General features: G+C 39.5%; 1 protein-coding gene across 5 annotated transcripts in view; it reads right to left on the minus strand.

The window, feature by feature from the left end:
• The window catches only part of Xpo7 (exportin 7), a 90,547-nt gene that overhangs the window by 15,192 nt on the left and 52,848 nt on the right, over positions 1-22,507 (minus strand). For 3 of the 5 annotated variants that reach the window (XM_031362655.1, XM_031362654.1, XM_031362653.1), the window contains exons 3-18: positions 21,836-21,929; positions 20,875-21,041; positions 19,748-19,813; positions 16,786-16,890; positions 14,857-15,022; positions 13,788-13,861; positions 12,138-12,257; positions 10,725-10,871; positions 9,175-9,347; positions 6,057-6,250; positions 5,553-5,658; positions 3,469-3,604; positions 2,911-2,984; positions 1,692-1,772; positions 861-924; positions 396-504 (exon numbers count right to left, since the gene is read on the minus strand). In XM_031362655.1, coding sequence (XP_031218515.1) covers positions 396-504; positions 861-924; positions 1,692-1,772; positions 2,911-2,984; positions 3,469-3,604; positions 5,553-5,658; positions 6,057-6,250; positions 9,175-9,347; positions 10,725-10,871; positions 12,138-12,257; positions 13,788-13,861; positions 14,857-15,022; positions 16,786-16,890; positions 19,748-19,813; positions 20,875-21,041; positions 21,836-21,929 — 1,876 coding nt within the window. Of the gene's footprint in view, positions 1-395; positions 505-860; positions 925-1,691; positions 1,773-2,910; positions 2,985-3,468; positions 3,605-5,552; positions 5,659-6,056; positions 6,251-9,174; positions 9,348-10,724; positions 10,872-12,137; positions 12,258-13,787; positions 13,862-14,856; positions 15,023-16,785; positions 16,891-19,720; positions 19,814-20,874; positions 21,042-21,835; positions 21,930-22,507 lie in introns of all 5 variants that reach the window. The other 2 variants (XM_031362652.1, XM_031362651.1) reach the window with 1 other exon arrangement.

Raw genomic sequence — 22,507 nt, forward strand, 5'->3', positions numbered from 1 at the left:
ATACTGTAATCCAAGAGAGAATTCTATATTTGAAAAAATTATTTTAGACAAGAATCTCACTATATTTCTCTGGTTGGTCTCAAAACCACAGCTTTCCTACCTCAGTCTCCCAAACAATGGAATAACAGCTTCATATTACTGTATTCAGCTTGAAGACAATCTTAAAGATATGGCATATCAAGATGAAAACTTGGTTGCAAATTGTTACTCTATTCCAGCAGAGGAAGCATGGCAGTTTAATGTGCTCTTTAAGAAAAGAGGGGGTTATTTCAGATGTTTTCAGTTACCACTGAGAAAACCAAGAAGACTTGCCCCATTTCTATTCTCTGTTCTCAGATAAAAATTTAGTACAGGGCCAGATTACTTCTTGAGCTTCTAGGGTTTATTTGCAGTACCTAAATCCACCATGAGGAGACGCCCAAGTGCTGTGTAGAAGGTAGTCCGACACCGCATGTCTGTCAGGTTGGACTGATTGTTAATACCCAAAAATGAAAAGTGCTCGCTCTATTAAAAAAAAGAAAACAAGTTAAAAAGGTAAAAACATGGGTTAAGAGGTAGAACGCAAGTCAGCAATTTCAGAATTACTGAGCCTTTGCACGCTAGAGCCCCATGGCCATTCTTTAAGGATACAAGAATGCTTCACTTTTAAAAATTATTATGGCTGTTATTACTGGTTCATCCCAAGTATATACAGCAGTAGGTGACTTTAATACAGGTCAGGCATCCTGTGATGCGAGTGTAATCTGGCAGAGATGCAGGACCCAGGATGCAGGACTCAATGAAAAAACCTGCTCTGCAGTCCTGAGGAAGTGTACATGGTGGCTGGAGAACAGTCGGGGACAGAGGCTGAGCTCACTCACCGTGTGATTGTTCAGCATGAACTGCACAGCGCTAAGCTTCACTAGCTTCCTTACGCTACTGTATGTAAAGACAAAGGGTCCCAGTCAAGGAAAGTGTGCCACAAACCAAGACATGTTCCAGAGTAAGAATGCTTTCCCTACATAATCTTATTTGTAAGCCACATGAGCACAGTACTGCCAAATAAGAAGTGTTAGTATTTAATTAATAAGAGAACATTCATATCAAACTGCTACTTTTAAGAAAATTAGTACCATGGAAATTTCCCCTTAGAATCAGATTATCCTACAGTAGCTCCTTCTGGCAGGGATTTCAAGAGGGACTTCATGCCTTAAAGCCCTGCCTGAGTATCCACTGTACATTGTGAATAGATTCCTCTCTTACTCTGAAAGATAGTAGCTATAAAAAGTCTTTTGAAGAAGTGAGAAAAAGTTGCTTAAGAAATTGTACAGTAGTTCCTGTACTTGTTGGCTCCCGATTGTGAAGCAATCCAAACTTTATAGTAGAAACTGTTCAAATCAAGGATAGCAAACCACTACTTCAGTCAGAAAGCCTAGTGTCAGGATGCTTTGTCTCCACTATGGACGCTAAAAGCTTAGAGAATATACTAGTGAGCTATATTCTGGGTCCCTAGTGTTTATTTATAACTCTTAGGACCAGTCAGAGATAAATCAGTAGTCAACTATTACATTGTGTGGTGCCTCACTTTTAGGGACTTGGAGTTAGATTCTGTGTAGGTACTGCCTTGGGTGCCAGGAAAACAGAAGACACCTGAGTACAAGCAGGAAACCATGCAAATCTCTGAGCTGCTCAGAGTCTAGTTTAAAGGATATCCAATGGAGAGGTCATTGAGAAGCTGCAGTGTCTTGGAGGTGATTGGCTCACAACGACCCCAGTACTTCAAGTTGGTGATGCTGAAGGACAAAAAGAAAAAAAGAAGCAAGAGAGACTTTTGATGTGTTTGATTCCCTTGAGGAGAAAGAAGAAATTCATCAATCAAGTCACCACACATCTGCATCACCAATTCACAGACATCACGACCACAGGAAAAAAAAAAAAGGGTATAAAATCTCTGTACTTACATTTGGTTGACTAGAAAAATTATCCTTCAGATAATCTTCACTACTTGGTTCCAAAGCTACACTGGCCCATACCCAGGCCCTTGGAATTCTGGGGCACTCCAGGGCTGATTTCTGCAGCAAGGGTAAGAGATTTCTGCGGCAGTGATAACATGCAGACGTATGCAACTCTGCACCTGCACCATCCACTGTCAGCTGCAGAACTCTAGTAGCCCTTGCTTCTGGATTCTTGGCTGGCAGAGTCCTTTAGACCCCCTTTGCTTTTTCCATTTTAAATTATTAACCAGCTCATAGATATCAGTGTTTAGGCTGGGACAGTTGCAAGGAAGCAAAATGGTATTTTGCACACAGCCCTGGGTTATTAATATTTGACTCCTAGTGTGTACTTTGATAAATTGAGCTCCTAAAGAGGAAAATGTAACCAAGGGATATAACTTAAAAACAACAAAAACAAAAACAGAAAAAGGGCCAATTAGGAGCACTGACTTTGAAGACATTCAAATAGCAGGAGCAAATTTTGAGACTCAAGACTCCTGAAGGAAATGATGTTTCATGAAAACAGTAAGCCCATGTGAGAGTGAGGCTTTCCCCATGGGCATGAGGCAGGCATTCCTAATGGAAATCAGCACCAGAAAACAAATGCCTACTCTGGGCATCCTAGACAGCTCAATGGTGCAGAGTGAAAGGACAAACACCAATCACCAGGGAGCGGCTCCATTTTGTTAGTGCCAGGACAGGATTTGAACTGATTCCAGAGGCTAAAGAGAAGATTCGGCAAAATTCTACACAAGCCTGGAATGCTCTGGGGCCGGGCCATATCTAAGCACAGCGTGTCACACACTCAAATGCACAATTCTCTGACGCAAACGATCAAGGCTGGAATAGTAAGGCAGTGGCAGCACAGTGCCTGAGTCAATGCTCAGCTGCAACAGGACAGCAGGGCCTCTTGCTGACGGTGAGCCACAACACTTACACTTTTCCTATGAAGACACTCAGCACCATTGTCTCATCATTCAATCCCAGAACTTCTGAGAGTCGGCGGTACAGCTGGTGTCATGCAAAGTAAGAGAAAATAATCAGATGGCACAGATCAGAACTATCATGCTCTCTAAAATTTGTCCACACTCAGGGTGTAAGATGTTAGACAGTCCTGAGAAGCATGTACTGAAAGGACAAAGCTAGCTTCAATGTTCTACATTCTAGATGGAAGCTGTGTTCTCTTATTGGTCCCCTCCAATCCTGAGATTCTCCAAACACTGCCCACTGCCAAAACCACCCGCTGTTCTCTACATCAACTCATATATAGAGACTAAGAACTGTCAATTTGGGGGAGTATAACAGATGTTTCGACTAGCCATTTGTTAACCATATGGAGCACTAGAGAAACAGGCCCAATGTATTGATTATTCTGAAAACATACAGACTATCCAGTACTGGAAATCTGGACCCTTATTGTAACTGTGCTCAACTGTTCCCCTCCATCAACAACTCCCCATCTGAGAAGTGAGAAGCAGAGCTGTGAGTCTGTTACCTTTGAGGATTTTTGCACCTGGTCCCCAATGTAGATCTTACGAAACTGCTCAAAAAAACTCAGCATGGCCAATTCGAGCTTCTCATTACCAGCCTGAGCCAAGCGGGAATCTGTCAGGTTCATAAGCTGGAGCACCCTGGAAGAAGAGGAGCAATGATTCTCTCAACAGCAAAATATCCTGGGCACTGTAAACGATGTAAGCTAGCTCAAAATCATCAAACACGTCTTTATCCTTCACTTTGGGGATTGTCTTTTCTGCAGGCACTAAATGTTAGTGAGGAAACCAAGCCTCTACTGCTTATAAACAATAGCAAACACAAATATAAAGGTAATCATCTTTTTCTGGGACTTCCTTGAGACTGTGGATGAAACAATCTTCTGCATTCAAATTCATCTATGCAGATGATGGGAGTGGACTAGCTCACTGCTTCTTAATCCTCCTTTATCATGGAGCCTTGACAGGAAGGGAGATACATGGCAGAAAGATCATGGGCAGAAATCACTTCCAAACAGTAGATATACTACCTGTGACTTCACTCTTTTGCTCTCTACCCTTCTCTGCCAAACAAGGAAGTGGTCAAAGTAGAGTAAGAATGGCATTCTTATAGGGGGATTAATTGGCATTTTATATAATGAAGACAGCAAGTATTTGTGACATATGAGTGAATTAGATTCACTTATTGTGCTGAGGATATTAACACCCAAGAGGATAGCCTACAAGGCACTGTGCAACCTGCATTTATTATGACACACGTGTGCTATGAGAAAGGTATTCTGATTTCATTCTATGGCATCTTTGTTCACTACCTTTAGGAATTGCTAGCAGGACACTACCATGTACACTTTTGCCACAGAAAAGGCACAAGATCATCTGATAAGCAACGTGAGGTAGAAAGACACAAATGGGAATTCTTCAGAAGACTCATATTCACAGACTGAGTGTCTTCCCTAGGAAGGATATCTGAAAAGTTCAGTGTTTAATGGTGGCAGCTCTCCGCAGGCCTCCATAGTCATTTTAAAGCACACAGCAATATTCTGGCCCCTTCTTTCCTTTTGTACTCTTACAGTAATGTATAGTAAAAACTTTCTAGAAGCTGTAGGGTATGTGGTATTACCACAGACTGATGCTGGGATGAGATTACTGGTATCTTCTACATGACAGAGGTTTGAAAATTGTTGACTAATTTTTCTCATAAACAGCTTTCTTGTTTATTCATTTATTTGTTTCTAAGATTGAATCCAGAGGCTTCAGTATGCTAGACATGTGCTTTCCTATCAACCTGTGTCCTCAGCCTCTTTGTCCATTGTAGAAATCTGAGGCAGACCCTCTGTTTCAGCCTTTTCTGAGTAGCTAGAATTACAGCCCAGGCCACCACGCTGGCCTTAAAAGCATTTGCGTTTACATATAATGGGCTTATTACTATAGTAAAATGACTTACTTTTATTTTTATTTATTTATTTTGAGACAAGAGTTCATTATATAGCCTTGGAAGGCCTAGAGTTTGATAGGTAGACCAGACTGGCCTTGAAATCAAGAGATCTACTTACTCTTCTTCCTCCCCTTTAACTTAGAAATCTTTCAGTAACTTTTAACACTCACTTAGGGTTTTTGTTTTTTTTTTTCTGTTTTTTGCTTTTTAAAATAAAAGGAGAACTACAGATACAAAAAAATGCGCAACAAAGGTATGGCAAAGGGCTGTGACAGGCTACAGAAGTGCTGCCATTTAACTTTTGGTGAAAGCAAGGAACCAGTTTCCTCTTAGATGCAGCAGCACTGCAAATACAGCCCACACTCTCTAACTCCTAGACACCACCCCTGAACAGATCAATGGTTATCCTCTCATTGGTTTCCTAATTCCAAACACAACATTTCCTTGCTGATCACTGCTAAAATGTTTTCAGTGTAAGTCACAGGCAGAGCTCTTACTGCATGCACAGAAGATAGCTAGACAAGAGCAGCAGGTCCACATCCTCATGGGCATTCAGCTGCTCAAGACTTTATGGAGTTGATGGGAACATCAGTAGGGCCCTAACGGGTACTGAGTAGTCAAGGAGAATGAAAGGCTTCTATAGGGCACACTTACCGACAGACAAGCTCACCATCCATTGCATCTTGCTCATCAGTGCTGGCGAAAGAAACTCGACCACCAATCACAGCTCCAATGATATAGACCAACCACGTCAGTCGTCCTGGAGTAGGAAAGACTCTTTAGTGACTGTCCCCTTGTCACTGTTGTAAAGACATTTTTTACTAGAAGGCTCCTTGATCTTGAGAATTCTCTAGTAAATATTACTTTTCTGATAGATGGCTACCATTTTACTCTGGTAAGGTTGATGCCAAGAGGGAAATGAGCATTCCTGTATCAGACAAGACTTATTTTAGGAATGCAGTATTCCTTAGTTATTCTGCCCTAGTCCTCTGTGGTACTTGTTCATTCGTTTGTTCATTCATTTACTCTGTGCACAGAGGTAATAGCGGGACATATATATGTGTGTGTGTGTGTGTGTGTGTGTGTGTGCGCGTGTGCGTGTGTTTTATTTTGTTTTTGGCAGAGGAACAAAGTGTGCTCTCTGCACACTGCACTCACCCTCCTGCACTGCAATGTCCATTGGGCTGGCACTGGCACTCTGCAGCAGTTCTTGGTAGGACTGGGCTGACTGGTCAAAGAGCTGCACAAGGAGCGCACATGTCTTCTCATACTCACAACGCCCAATGGTGGACAGCTGGTCCAGTTGTTGCTGGACCAGACCTGTATCCTCTAGGGGATCTTCCAGGCCATCCCTACTCCCAAGAAAAAAGGCTTTAATTTCTTGATACAGCAGCTTTATCTTCTTAACCAGAGGAGCAACATTAACTTTACCCAAGGAAGGACATTTAAAAAGTTTTATGACACATTTCTTGGTCCTAGCACCATATAGTTTGTTGACCTTGAATCTTCCCAATTCCTTAGTGTTTGTCTAATATTGAACCCGGCAGTCTAATGTTTCTAACCTTTCTGAACTCTTATGTTTTCCTTCTTTTATTTAATTAAAAACTTTTTCCCCTTTGAGACGGGGTTTCTTGTGTAGCCCTGGCTATCCTTGAGCCAGAGATCCACCTGCCTCTGTCTCCTGGGTGCTGGGATTAAAGGTGTGCACTACTATAACCCAGCATATTTAAAATCTTTTAAAAATTACATTTTAAACTATTACTACGTATGCATGCATGCTAAAGTGTGCATATATGGATCAAAGGACAATCTAAAGGAGTCAGTTCTTTCCTTTTACCAAGTGGGTTCTGGGAATTGACGGTTGTCAATCAGGATTAGAGGCCAGCACTTCTTTTCTCTCACCACCCCCCCTTTTTCTTTAAATTTGTTTTTGTGGTGCTGGGATTTAACTTAGTGCATGTCAGGCAAGTACTATATTGTTGAACTACCCTAGGCCTCCCTAGTCAATCTTTCTGATTACTGTATACTTTGGAGACTCTAAACACATGCGTAATTGAAGTTATTGTGGCCAAAATGAGTTTAGGGAATTCAAAAACTTTTGAGGAATGCACTATGTTTTTCTCAGCAATGCAAAAATTTAGATGAACCCCATATCTTATCAAACTCAATCTTGCTATAAACAAAACATATAACTGTAAGAATAATCACACTAAGTATGATTTTTTTTTTTTAATTTTACAAAGCTTATTAAATAGGCTTCATGTATACCCAATTTTGCCATGTATACTTTGGTACCAAACTGGTAGTTTAGCTTCTCACCTCTAGTTTCTGAATTGTGGCTCTATACCAGGTCTTGCTTTATCTACTATTCTTCAGATTCTTTTTTTCCAAGATTTATTTTATTTATTTTATATATATGAGTACAGATAGTTGTGAGCCTTCATGTGGTTGTTGGGAATTGAATTTAGGATCTCTTGCTCACTCTGGTCAACCCCGCTCGCTCCGGCCCAATTTATAATTATACATAAGTACACTGTAGCTGTTTTCAGATGCATCAGAAGAGGGCATCAGATTTCATTACGGGTGGTTGTGAGCCACCATGTGGTTGCTGGGATTTGAACTCAAGACTTTTGGAAGAGCAGTCAGTACTCTTACCTGCTGAGCCATCTCATCAGCCCCCAGATTTTTTTCTAACATTTTGTCCTATGGTGAGATCTCTACTGTGCTACTGTGGCATGGCAGTACCAAAAGCAGCAGCAACCAGCAGCCGTATGTTTTCCACATGCTACATACAGTGTGCTAAATTGGATGAATTCTCATAAGATCACAAGGTAGTCTTATTATTATTTGTTGTTTATAAAAAAGGAAATGCAGGAACATGCCCAAGTATATACAGCTATTAAAACTGGCTTATGGGGACTAGAATCTCTGCACATTTCTCCACCTCCAGCATTGCCTCTTGGAAACCAAATGATTGGACAAAGGCTTTCCACTGAATCTCACGAACGCTCCTATTTTGAAATGACTAAGACTGCAAACTTGGGCCTATAAGATGACTCAGGAGATAAAGGTACTTGGTGCTAAGCCTGATGATGTGAGTCTGGCCCCTGGGACTACAGGGTAGAAGAAGAAACAGACGCACAGACACAGAAACATACACCAACCATAAACTAAAGACACCGAATGTCCTTGACTCTGAGCAAATGAAGGATAAAATCCAAACAACCCCCAAAACCACAAACAAAAATGCCAAACAATAAAATATCATAAACAAACCCAAACATTGCAGACACAGATCCAAGTATGTTATGAGAAACACAATGAAAAGACATGAGAAAGGTCCTTAAAGAAAGGCGATTTGATTTAATGTAAGACATGTCCTAAAAGGCCTGACAATTTTCTTTTTAAAAAGTTTTATTTACTTATTTTATGTATGTGACTACACTGTCACTCTTCTCAGACACACCAGAGGAAGGCATCGGATCCTATTACAGATGGTTGTGAGCCACCATGTGGTTGCTGGGAATTGAACTCATGACCCTTGGAAGAACAGTAAGTGCTCTTAACCACTAAGACATCTCTCCAGCCCCAATTTTCTTTTTAAAAATAATTTAATTATCTTTAGTTTATGGGCACTGGTGTTTTGCCTGCGTCTATGTCAATGTGAGGGTGTTAGATCCCCAGGAACTGGAGTTACAGACAGTGGTGAGCTGCTATGTGGGTGCTGGGTATTGAACCTGGGTCCTTTTGGAAGAGTAGCCAGTGCTCTTAACTGCTGAGGCATCTCTCCAGCCACAGTCTGACATTTATTTTATGGATTTCTGGTCCAATTAGTAGTCAAAGTAGATGGGAACTTTTATGCTAACATGACAAATCAATGATAAGTTTGCTAGAATTACATCTCCTCACAAGCTCTGAAATTAAGAGTCAGTTTCGACTTGACCTTATAATCTCATTTATGTACGTATTTCTTTAGGAAGTCTCATTAAATTCCATACTCAGGCATTCTACCTTTTACTTCCTGTCCTATAAACACTCCTCACATTTAAAGAGTATCAGTGGAAGGGCAAGCAGACACACAGTGTGTTTGTATACAGATATAGCTGTGGATGTTGATACAAAAGGACATAAACAAGGTATTGGAAAGACAAAACAGTTGGCCACAAACAAACATAACACTAACAGACACCTCCCTTTGTTTGCTGGGGACCTGATTTTTAGTAAATCTGACACAAGTCTGTTGGTAAGGGAATGTGGTGGTAGTATGTTTCCTTACCTCAGAATGATGTGCACAGATTCCAAACGGGATGTGATATAGGCTTTGGTGACCTCAGGAGTATATGTTTCCAGCATATGGGGCTCTGTGGCTTTGACATATGGTACAGAGGCTGCCAGCCGCTGCCATAGGCTCAGGAGATAGTGCACACTATTTGGGGCAAATTCCCAGTGCTAAGATCAACAAAAGAACACAGGCATGTTTTTCATTTCTGTACAAAAAAATCCCAGGCATTCTGACACAAAGGATAACAAAGTAAGTTTTTAGGGGCTCAAATCTGCGTATGCTAACTCATTTAAACCAGATACTAGCTGTGGTGGTTTCATAAATGTGAGCCGGGTCACAAGGTAGCAATGCTGTTTGGGAAGAAGGCATAAGTGCAGTCTTGTTGGAGGGAGTCTGTTACAGAATTCCTAGCTTTGTCCACTTTCACTCTCTTAGCTCTCAGCTTCCTGATCCTGCCACGATGTTTGTCCCTTGTTGCTTGCCTCTACCACCATGAACTCTTTTTATTGGTTTCTTTTGAGACAGAGTCTCATTATCTAGTTCTGGATGACCTGGAACTCACTACATAGATGAAGCTCATAGGGATTCACCTGCCTCTGCCTCCTGAATGCTGGGATTAAAGACAAGTACCACCATGCATGGTCCATAATAGACTCAGTCCCCTGGAACCACAAATCAAGCAAACTCTTTGTTCTATAAATTGCTTTTAGTTATGGTATTTTATTACACCAACAAAAAAGTAATGACTATACTAGTACTTCAGATTCAAGAGTTTAATGAGAAAGAAGGTGCTTCAGTGCTGGCTGTATAAATCTAGATGACAAGGAAAGATGCATGAAAGTGGGTCTGAGACATCAGAATGCAGGAAAATTGCTGGTCAGCTTCTAAGAAATTATGAAATGGCAAGGTCCCACTCTGAAACTAGTGAGCTAGAAATCACAGGGATGAATCTCAAGCTCTCAGATAAATGCTGTACAATATAAATTTCACAACAAGAGACCTTCAATGTGCTGCTACATGAAGAGTAAGTGAGCGGGAGAGGTGGAATATCTATTTTCTCTCATTCTTCAGTCTAGGTCCTTGTTCTATCTTCTGCTTTTCAGAGAGATAATAAAGACTTCTCTTAGTACTGGATGTAACTTAGGGCTTTAAGTATGGTAGGTAAGCACTCTACTACCAAGTTATGTTCTTAGCCCTTCTCAACTTTAAATATTGTCCTTATAATTTCTACATGTTCCTCTAACCAAAGTTGTTGAACTGTGTTTCTTGTGGTGCTGGGATCAAATGCAGTCTCACAAATATTAGACAAGTGTTTTACCACTGAACTACAACTCCAACCCTCTCCTTACACTCATTAATGTAAATAGACTATAATAGTAACTACTTTGCAGGGTATGTTATAGATATAAAGTATTCTTTTTTTCAGGGAAGTGTTCAAGCAGCAAGCTATACTTCAACTCCAATGTTTTTATAGAGTTAAAATTAGTATGTAAGAGAAGAGATGCCAATAATTAAACAGAAAGACACAGTGATCAGAGACAAACCTGTAGGCTGGTCACTGTGAAGTTGGCTATCAACCGGATAACATCAGGGTAGTTCTCCACTTTTACCAGTTCTCCCAGTTGGTAGTTACTCTTTAACCGAGCCAGTAGTCTGCAGAACTCATGGTAATTGTTTGGGTCTGATAAACTCTGGCAATGGCATAGGAAGAAAATGGAACATGTGATCACCATACTCCAAGAGTGACATGTGCTTGGCATGGCAAAGGGAAAGGCAAGAGTCTATTTTTCAGCTTCTGGGCTGCAAATAATCATGATTCAGAACAACACAGTTACAGAAGGCGTGGAAACAAGTAAAATGGTCCTTTTAAAAGGTTTGATCACATTTATTATCCCATCAACTCAAAATATGTACCCATGAGCTGGGATCATTAGCCTCAAGTGGCAGAGGATGAGACAGGACCCAGAGGGATCATACTTCTTGCCTAATGATGTAAAGGTGATCAATGACAGAAACAGGCATCATCTCAGATATGTTTGCTTCTCATAGATCAAAGGGAAGCTAATTAATTTCATTTCTATGTATGTTGAGATGATTGCTAAGTGAAGCACCCTAGTTTTTTATCAACAAAAGCTGAACAAGTGTTCCACGTTGTATCACAACTATTAGATATTTATTTTATAGTAGTGTATAATTATATCCAGTACTATAAAAATGTAAATTATCAGTATATTTGTATTTCCTTATGAATATTATTCTCAACTAGTGATCAGGACAGAAACTTTGTTTTATTCACACAACCCTGGCACATAGTTTGTTGAATGAATAAAGGCATTTTTAAAGTTAAGTATATTTAAAAACCCACTGATGTAGAATTTTTTTCTTTTCCAACTATAGAGAATATTGAAAGAAAAGTGGTATTTAGAGGGGAAAAAAGTCATCCAATTATGCTATGTATTTTTAGAAAAAAAGTATTTCTCTTCCAACCTAAAGAAACTCTTGTACGTTAGGTCACTCATATCAATAGTAAACATTGAGAAACAAAACCAACCTTTAGATTCTTAATTTCTTGAGGGAAAAAGTTTCTTTTTCCCCCAAAATTCTCGGCTCCATCTTTGCTGGCTTGTATCTGATTAACTCTCCTTCTGGTTACTGTATTCTGCAGCCACATAGACCAAGCTCCTCTCTGGAGCAAATCCTTACCACAACTACCCATTTATCTTTAGAGGTGCAGACTAAGCAGCTTCCTGGGATTTCTGCCATTTGTAGCCCTTAGTGAACTTCCTTCAGACTTCTATGCTAGTATGTGTGTGTGTATATATGTGTGTGTGTGTGTGTGTGTGTGTATGTGTGTGTGTGTGTGTGTGTGTGTGTGTGTGTGTGTGTGTGTGTATATATATATATATAATGTATATACTGAATATATATGTATGTATACTCATTCTCAGAAATCTTACCTGTGGATTTTCCAGTATTCGTTTAACACCATCAACAAGATGAGAGAGAAACTTGGCCCTCTCAGCATTGTTAAATAGGGATCTCCGGACTGAGGCAATCTGTACTAAGCAGGACAATACCTGCAAGCAAAGCACATCGCACACACTCAGTGAGACTGACAGCTATGGCCTCTGTAATAGTCATTAGCTTTAGCACAGAGAGAAGCATCCAACCCAAGTTCATCACAGCAACGCCCCACGTCTACATTCAGCTTGGAAACTTCCCTTAGACAGTATCTCTGACTCTAATCACTTCTTTGATCCTTCTTTATATATACTTAAGCCTTAAAAATGACAAGCAACTTATAGCTTCAATAAAGCTTGAGGTTTAGATTTTTTTGTTTTAATAAAATCAAATTCTGCTTACAGAACTGATAAAATAATCAGGTCAAACTCATGTCTTAAAAAAAAACAAACGTGTTTTCTTCCCTTTCCCACTGTGCTACCTTTGCTGTCTGTCCTTCCAGATCTTTTCTGTTCAGGTCTTTTCTGTATAATCTGCTCCCTTTGTTGGCAGCAGCACGGCCATTGCTCTTGCTCTGGCCTGGCTTCAGACATAGGGAAGCACTAGGAGGTTGGAAGGTACAGAAACAAAGGTGCTCTCCTTCCCACTCCCACTGCACCACAACAGGCAGTTTCTTTATAAACTGTTAGAGCTTGTGCTGTAATGCTGTCTCCTAGTATATAGGCTGAGCTCTCCTAGGCCTCTACTCCCACCAGCCCCAAAGGGCATGTGTCATCTTTTGGGTCACTCTGAGTTGCTCCATAGTAAAAAGTCTGTTTTCACAGACTCCTCCTCCTGACTGTGCTGTATCTTCCTGAAGTGATTTACATCTATTACTTTACTGTGTTCTTATGTATATTTCATGTATGACAGTATTTAAGTCCACAAATCCTTGGACCTACAAGGTTTTAGAACTTGAATGACCTTCTGATTTAAGGTTAAGCTACTGCTTTAAAGAGCAGACATTCCTGACAGCATTCCAATGCTTTTTGGGAGAAAGGCACATTGGTCTTCCATTTTATCATTTATCACTAGGTAGCTTTGGCCCCAGGGACTTTTTCTTTTTCTTTCCCTCAAACTTATAAGGGAGAAAGGATGACTGAATTTCCAACACAAGTGGCTTCTATTTCCCATGTGCTGGGATTACAGGAACCCCTCAAGGATTTTAAAAACACCTCAGGCTAGTCTCAAAGTTTAGCTAGACAAGTATCAAATGAATCTTCACACACCAGCCTGTGGCAAGCACTAGGTTTACACACGAGATGGGACACAAATTGCTGATAGTCACAGCTTGACCACAGAAAGAAAAATAAATAAAAATAATGAAGACTCTACTACTAGAACCTTCAGGACAACCTCAGCATCAACTGGGTAACTAATCCTAGCGTGTTCTGTTTCTTTCCCTTTAAAGCAGCGTTTTTCTATGTAGCCCTGGCTGTCCTTAAGCTTGCTATATAGACAAAGCTATCTTTGAACACACAGAGAACCTCCTACCATCACGTCTGGCTTACTTCTATGATTTTGCAAAACAAAATAAACACACCATTTATTCACCGACAGTACCTTCTAGAAACAGGTTTGTTTTACAAACTGTGGTTCTGACTTACCAAAGGTGAGAACGAGGGAGGAATGGAATGATACAGGTCAAAAAACAGCTGCAGAGTCGAAGAATCTAAGAATGCTAGAAGACAAAAAGACAAAGCATATGCCTTTACTCTGCCTGCACAGCCTACAAACATTTTCCTCTACATCATATATTAGGGACCATATTCTTCTGATTATTTGTCAAAGAAGTATCATTTTCTCAGGAAGTGATAGACTAGTAGAGATTGTAAAAAAGTACCAATTTTAACTCCTTTACAAAGTGTTTGTCTTTCTGATTCTCAAGGAGTTTTAGATAATCTTAACCCCTCTTTCCACGTTTGTCCTTAGGAAAAAACAAAAGCTGAAATTCCCTTTTTTTTTTTTTCGAGACAGGGTTTCTCTGTATAGCTCTGGTTGTCCTGGAACTCACTCTGTAGACCAGGCTGGCCTCGAACTCAGAAATCCGCCTGCCTCTGCCTCCCAAGTGCTGGGATTAAAGGCACGCACCACCACTGCCTGGCATTTTTTTTGTTTTTCTAAGATAGGAACTTGCCATGCATTCTGACCTTGAACCTGGGATCCTCCTATATCAGCTGGGACCACAGGTAAGAAACACAGTGTGGCACTGTTTTTAAGTAACAGAAATAGTGGCTAGAGAGATGGCTAACTAGTTAAAAACACTTGATACTCTTTCAAAGAACCTGAGATCAGTTCCTAGCATCTACATGGTGGCTCACTACTGTCTATAACTCCAGTTCCTCCAGATCCAATATCCTCTTTTGGTCTGTGAAGGTACCAGACACACAAGTGGTACATAGATATATAAATAGGTAAAATACCCCTATACATAAAATTAAAATAAACAAACAAACCCACCCCTCCCTGCCTTCTGAAATGTCTGGGCAGAGGTAGTATTCAGTAATTTTAAGTTCTCCATGAATTTACTCTTCCATGAACCCTTACCATGTTGTAAACAAAGGCATGAAAACATGAAGTTTTGTTCAAAGTAAATAAAGAATTAAAAGGCTTCTCTGGATTAGCCTACAGACACAGGGTAGGCAGATTTTGACTTAGGTTGGAGCTCTCTGTTACCTGATCTCCAGCTGGTGGGGATCTGAACTGTACACAGGTCGTCTGAGGACTCATCAGTAGATGTGCCGATAAAATCAAAGTTCAGACAGTTGTGGGTGAGTTTGAGCAGTTGCATTAGCAAGCCATGCTGACTTTCATCATTCAAGTTCAGATTCTTTCCTGATGCCTGGAAAAATTGTCACACAATGAGCTCCAAATAATTCTCTCTTCCTAGGTTCAGAAGTGGGCTATTAAGCCAGAAAAGGAGAACTGTACTTGAGCACAGTAAAATGTTTTCACTCCAGAAAGGTGCTGTACTTCTTTTGTTTTTCAAGACAGGGTTACTCTGTATAGCCCTGGATATCTTAGAACTCACTCTGTAGTCCAGGCTGGCCTCAAACTCAAGAATGTCTACCTGCCTCTGCCTCCCAAGTGCTGGGATCAAAGGCAGCATGTACCACCATTACCCAGCAGATGCTACACTTCTATTATACAATGTTATTGTGAAAACTCTACTCTCTCTTTTAGTATTAACATATGTATGTAAAAATATTAAGCTGATAGATAAATTCCCTGCTTAACACTTATTCTTCCTTCATATGTTGTAGTCATAATGGCTACTGGGAATCATTAACAATATGGGATGTAGCAGTTAGATACTCCATTTTAGTAACTTCTAGACATGGCTAAAATAAAACTATGGGCAGAGTTCAGAGTAAGCTTTATAATTTCCTTCCTCTTTGTAAAACCATCACTACCAAATTTTTTTTTCTAATGAGAATTAAAGTAAAGTTACTCCTGGATATTACACATTTATCTGCAGCATATTAGTAGACTTACTTACAGCTAGATTTTGTACCATAATAACTGTGATAGCAGTTTCCAACAATTATTGGGTGTAGGGGTGGGATGCATCAGTATTGGCGAATTATTTCTGACAGGATTAAGGAAGAGGATTTGATCCTTAGTTTTCTCAAAAGCTAATTCTCTCAGTGGATGCCATGGCTTTGTTGGTAACACAGCTTTGTCTGGCAGCTTGCTGGACAAAGGAACATTTGTAAATTTTCAGTATAACAAAATGGGTATCACTAATGGGGACTACAGAAAGAACACAAATTGTCTCTGAAGCTAAAATTGGAAAAGATCAGAAACTGAGAATAAAAACACATAAGAGTGAACCAAAAAGCCGGAGGCTATCCCTAATTAGTTCTCCATGTTGAAAAAGCCACCTGACATTATCATAAATGTGTGCGACTTTCCCCAATCCCTTCCTTAGTCTTTCTGAGACATGGCCTTATTCTAGCCTAGGCATGTTGTGAAAGGATTTTTGTGGCTCTCATGCATGGTAGGTAAGTACTCTGACTTTTTGATTAATTCAATCCTATCAATAAATGAAATTAAAACCAGCTCTCCATTTAAAGCAGATAATTTCCTTATGGGATAATGCCTCTCCCTCCAGGTTATTAAATCTAAGTGGATGCTAAAAAATTTAAAACCTACTCCTCTTTACAGATGTTGCTTGTTCATTTGCTGTGGTTGACTCAGCAGGGAACAGAAGTCACCGTAACAATGTAGTCTGAACCTGCTCACAGAACACTTGAATCTAAACACCATAAAGTTAACATGCTTCCATTCTGTATAGAGACTTTTTATGTGGCTATAAAACAACAAACAGAAAAACTCTAACTTTGTAGTAAACTAGATCCCCTGAAGATAGGAACAAGAAATAAATGTTCATCTACTGCTTTTTACCTAGAGGAACAGCTTTTAAGTGGAGAAACCTCTTTACCTTTCTCTAAGTCAGTGATCAACCTGGCTAGCTGTTTCTCCATCTCTAGATGTATATAATGTGAGAGATGATGGGCTCAGTTAGGTGCTGACCTCTGACAAATCCCATTCACTCTTACTCTCAAAAAGGAACTAGGAATTATGACCTAATTATAACCATACCTGTTTTAGTAAATTGCAGGAAAGTGTGAAGATATCAAACAGTGATGAGTCTCGGAAAGAAGAGGCTATTTTTCTGTGTTTGGTTAAAGGATGGGTGGTATCTGCCTGTGTAAGAAAGAATAAGCCAATGCAAGTTTTACAATTAATTGGGGAAGGGGGTTCACATAGATTTTAAATAAACCAGAAGGATTTCCAAATAACACAATATAAACACAAAATTCATTTTTATAGCTTAATCTATTATTAAATCAGATTAAGTAGGATGATGTGAAACCAGGGGGTTGCTCTTGGCTCTCATGACCTCAAATTTCTCTATTGTATAGAGGAAAAGCAAAATTGCACACACTGTTGGTATATACTGCTAGCAATTGCTATCATGTTGTACCATGGCTTGGTTACAAAACCAGGCACAGTAGCAAGGCTGGGCTTTGGTATGTTAACCCATCAGGGCTGAGCAAGTGAATAATTTCAGAACAGCCATCAATGGCCATGAACTTGAATAAAGGAACAGCCTGCAGCCTCACTTCATTCTCTAACCTACTTCAACATGGAAATGAGAACTCGAATGGATCCAAGGCTACACAGCAGAATGTCCTGTACTTTTAACACACAGTAGATACTCAACAAATGGAATGAAAGAATGAAGGTTGGCTATGGTACTTGTAACCATTCACTGAAAACTTATATTTCTTTTATTTATTGATCAATTCATCTAAGGGTCTCACTTTGTTTTAGTCATATTGAAGAGTCATATATAGTAAAAGTTTCCATAATGTCACCTCTAGGTTCAAATAGGAATGGTAAAGAGAAGTATATTTTCTGATTTAAATGTGCTAACCAATAATTAATGGAGAACCAAAATATTCCAATTCTATTGTCTATGTTACTGTGTTATGTATCTTACATTATGAAGCTCTGCATTTTTGTTTTCGAAACAGGTCTCACTATGTAACCCTGGCTGTCTTAGAACTTGTTATGTAGACCACACTGTCCCTGTCCTTGACCCCACAGACACTAGTGGATACTAGTGTCTACCTCCATTGTGCCAGGACTCCAGGCATGTGCCGCCATGCCAGACAATTGCTAGATCTCACACACTCTCTCTCTCTCTCTCTCTCTCTCTCTCTCTCTCACACACACACACACACACACACGCACGCTGCTGTACTGATCATAATAAGCATATTAACTATGTCAAGCCAATTTTCATTTACACCCCTTCTCCTAACCTGGAGACTGAACTGTAGCACCCTGTGCTTGTAGGCAAGTGCTTTACTATGGAGCTATGTCCTTTACCCCGATCACTTAAGAAAAACCCAGGAATACATTTTTTTTCCTTCAAATTACCAACATTTGTGTGAGGAACAAGCATTGAAAGAGAGAACATTAGGGGCTGGCGAGATGGCTCAGCAGGTAAGAGCACTGACTGCTCTTCCAAAGATCCTGAGTTCAAATCCCAGCAACCACAAGGTGGCTCACAACCACCTGTAATAGGATCTGATGTCCTCTTCTGGTGTGTCTGAAGACAGCTACTTATTATATATAAATACTTATTATATATAAATAAATCTTTAAAAAAAAAAGAAAGAGAGAACATTAGACCCATGGTCTTTATATTTAGTTAACGGATGTTCTTTTTACTGTACATGTAACAGTGGTTGAATAGTCCATTACTAACACAGGGTTTGGTGTAAGACTATCTAGGCTCAAACTAAGTTTCACTAACCATGAAACTGTAAACAAATTATCATATAATCTCAGTTTCCTCATTTATAAAATGGGAGCCACAATACCCACCTCATAAGACTCTTGAGAATAAAATCAGTTAACTTTCATCAAAGAGCTTAGAATGGTGGCTGGCCCATCATAATTACTCAAAAGGCTAAGCTATTGGTACTTGGATAACTACTGCTCTCAACAGCAACTGCATCTAAGAGATAACACAACAGGACTTCCAATCTTAACAGGCTATAATCTGGAGCATTAAAAGAGTACCGACTTACAGTTAAAACTACAAGTTCTCAGGGTTAATAAACAGCTGCATAATTATTAGCAATAGCAACAGTAATGCCAATGTAATTAATATGCAGGCAACTTAAGTGTGAGATGTTACAACCAGTATCAATATTGGTCTGCTCAATAATTATAAAATTCTAGCTAAATACGGAAATAGACAACAAAACAATAAAGCCAAAGCAAAAAGAAAAAGGAAGGAGGAGGAGGAAGAAGAGGAGAAGAACAGCCACTGGTGTTTCCTCTGTAATATTTGGTGACATCAGTGACTCATACTTGAAAGAATGACTGCTAAAGGAACATTTTATTCACTATGAAAAGATTCCCAGCAAGATCTTCAGTAGTAACACATGGGGACTGACTTCAATTAAGTCATAGATTTTAAAATTATACTTTATCTTTTTTTGTTTGTTTTTGAGACAGGATCTCTATCTAGTCCAGGCTATCCTTGAGGTCCTGATCATTTTGTCTACACCTGCCCTTTGCTGGGACTTACAGAAGGGTACCACTATGTCTTGAGTGTGTGGGTCTAACAAGGACCAGGGTCTGTCGCATGTTCTCTATACACTGTACCAACTGAGCAAACCCCTAAGCCTGCGGACTGACTTTAAATAACTTTAGTAGATCCAAATTCTGGTATGGTTTTGACATAGGATCATCATGCTAATCTCTAAAAAGAACACTGGTACTAATTAGGAGAACTTATATGGGATAGTAAATTACTTTGATAATCTCAGAGATCAGAATCTCTGGTGGGTCAGGATAAAGAGTGATGTGGTTGTCTTTACAGAGGAAAACCAAATGGATCTATTTTGTTTCAAGAAGGCATTAATCACTTACCGCAAAAGCACACAACTGCGAAAAAAGATCACCCCACACACAGCAGAAAACACCAATACTAAGAAAAAAATGTGTCACTTACTTCAATAAGGAAGGCTGTAGCACTTACTTGATTAATTTCATTGGTGAGCTGAGATAAAATTGTGACGCCAATGATGCAGTATTCAACACTGTCCTGGTAAGCAAAACACACAGGAGAAAGTTGGTATGACCTGGCTTTGGAATGTACTCATACTACAGGATTACAGATTCCTTGTTACCAAGAAAACTGCCTAGAGAAGGTAGCAAGCAATTAGTTTCAACCTGTCGCCTTGTAGAGCATAGAAACCACCATCTATTAAAAAAAAAAAAAAAAAGACTGCTGCATTTGCCCTTATAAAATTTGGAAGTGTACCAAAGTACAACAGCATAACTATTAAAAGAGAAGCTATAAAACATATCTCTGTAAGGCCAATGATAAGCAACAAAGTTTAAAAAGAGACTGTCTATAACAATTAATAAAAATGAGGGCTGGAGAGACCGCTCAGCAGTTTCCCAGAGGACATGGGTTCAAGTCCCAGAACCCACATGGAAGTTCATAATTGTTTGTAACTCCACTCCCAGGGAACGTCAAGCAGGCACCAGGTCCGTAGACGTACATGTAGGTAAAACACCCACGTACATTGGACAGGAAATTCACAGAAGAATGAAACAACAAATGAACACAAGAAAATTTGTTCTGCCTCACTTATAATCCAAATAATGTTATTAAATATTTTTACCTAAAAAAACAAAAATGCTTAGCTTCTAGAGCTGAGGTACAAAAGAGTCTATTCTTAAAAACTAAACTTTTTTGAAGATAATTTGGAAATATCTTTGAAAGCCAGAATACTTTTATTCTTCTATCCTTTAACTTCAAGGTTGGCTCACCTGACAGACAAAAGTGTGACAAGATGTGTGTGTGTTGTGATAATTACTGAGTATTTGATAGCTCCCAACTGAAGCAAACTAAATATTCATTTATAAAACACCAGTTAATTAATTCATTCCATTTTAATTTGGAATCTTCAGAATAGACAGGATGTGTGCTAATATGCAAAACTGATCACACAGGTTAAAAAAAGATGAGGAAGAGGATTACATTCTTACTTTTAAAAAGTAGATAAGCTGTTGAGTCTATTTCTGTTGCTTTCCCCATTTTTGTCATGGCACATGTGTGTGGACACATAGACACACTCACATATATGGACCATATACCTGTAAAAACCTTGTGACATCTGTGATTGCATTTCTGAAGACATAGTCATCCTTCTGGCAGTCAAACCAGCCCAACTTTGTGATCCTGGCATATAGCTGGATGAGTGCTTGTGTCACGAAAGTCGCCAACTTTGGCCGAGTGGCAAGGTAGTTGAGCACATAGTTCCCTGTGAAATGACACAGTATATGCTAAGGAGGCTTAAAACAGAGGGCCAATGCTTAAAATAGATTAGATAGCCAGAAATGGTAAATTAAAACTTAGCCCTTTAATTTTTTATGCTACTGAAGAAAATGGGGCTTCAGATTTAAGATGGTGATGATTTTCATGATTCTGGGGACTGAATCCAGGGTTCTGAGCCTGATTTAGCACCAGTGAGCCAATTTTCAGCCTCCAAATTAAGACTACTGTAAGCTTGCCCAGCTGATCTCAGTTTTGGGCAAGGGTCATCAAGATCACCAAGAACAATTTAGAGTCTATTAAGGACTTTTTAAAAAGTGTTTTCAAGTCTGAGAATGCTGACATTTTTAAATAGACAAGATGGATATTTAAAATCATGATTTTCTTTTCAGAAGAAGTTATATAGGCTTTGATTTAGAATGCTATGTCATCATAACAACAAATGTAAAGTATAGCAGCCTTAACTGTACTCACACAGCTAGATAATGCTGTTTACACAGAACCAAAAAAGCCCTAAGCATTTACTCCCCCTGAGGTATCAGTGACAATTAAAAAATGAAAGGCAGGCTGTCATGGTGCATATCAGCAGGTGTGAGGTGAGACAAGAGGAACGTGAGCTTGAGGCCAGCCTGAGCTACAAGGAGGTCTCATCCCAAACACTAATAAAAGTGATAAAAAAAAGTGTGTTAGCAACCAAAAGGATGGTTTAGGAATCACCTGAAGTAATTGCATTGGACCCAAAACGTGGGGGAAAACCCCCTGAATCCACTCTTGTATACTCACGGATATCTATCCGCTGTTCCAATGGCAGGGGGTTGTTTGTCCGAGACACAAGCTTGGTAAGGCATGTAGCTGCCAGCAGCTGGGAGTAGGACGACTGTGGGAGAGAGTAAAAGGACACTCAACACTGCTGGTCAATCAGCGCCACAGTTTTTGTTTGAGATATTTCATAAAGTTTCATCTTCTGACATTTCTGCAGCATAGCATGAGAATTAAAAGGGAAACTGAAACATTAAACAGAATAACCCACTGTGCTACATAGTTCATCTTCAAATTGTATCTGTCCACCAGCACAGCTCAGGGGAGTGTATATTATGGTTTTACAGTAACTTCAGATTGACTATTTCTGAGAAAAATGATGTCCTAGTGATGGAATAGTATCTTATTCTCCAGTGAAGCTTTTAATACATTTTGAACTTACAGTTTACTAAAATATCCCAACTGGTCATAATGTACCAGGAGGGATCGTGTGTGGTCATTTACATGTTACATCATGCAACAGGAACAGATTCAGAACTAAAAATTTAACTGTAGGTCAAGGATAATTGTCTATGAAACTAAGTTTTAAAGACGTCTGTTCATGCTAGTATTTTTACTTAACACCAACAAGCAGAAAAGATTCCCTTTTTTTCTTTCTTTCTTCTTCTTCTCCTTCTTCTCCTCCTCCTCCTTCTT

Source organism: Mastomys coucha, unplaced genomic scaffold (genome assembly GCF_008632895.1).
Source record: "Mastomys coucha isolate ucsf_1 unplaced genomic scaffold, UCSF_Mcou_1 pScaffold9, whole genome shotgun sequence".
Taxonomy (NCBI): domain Eukaryota; kingdom Metazoa; phylum Chordata; class Mammalia; order Rodentia; family Muridae; genus Mastomys; species Mastomys coucha.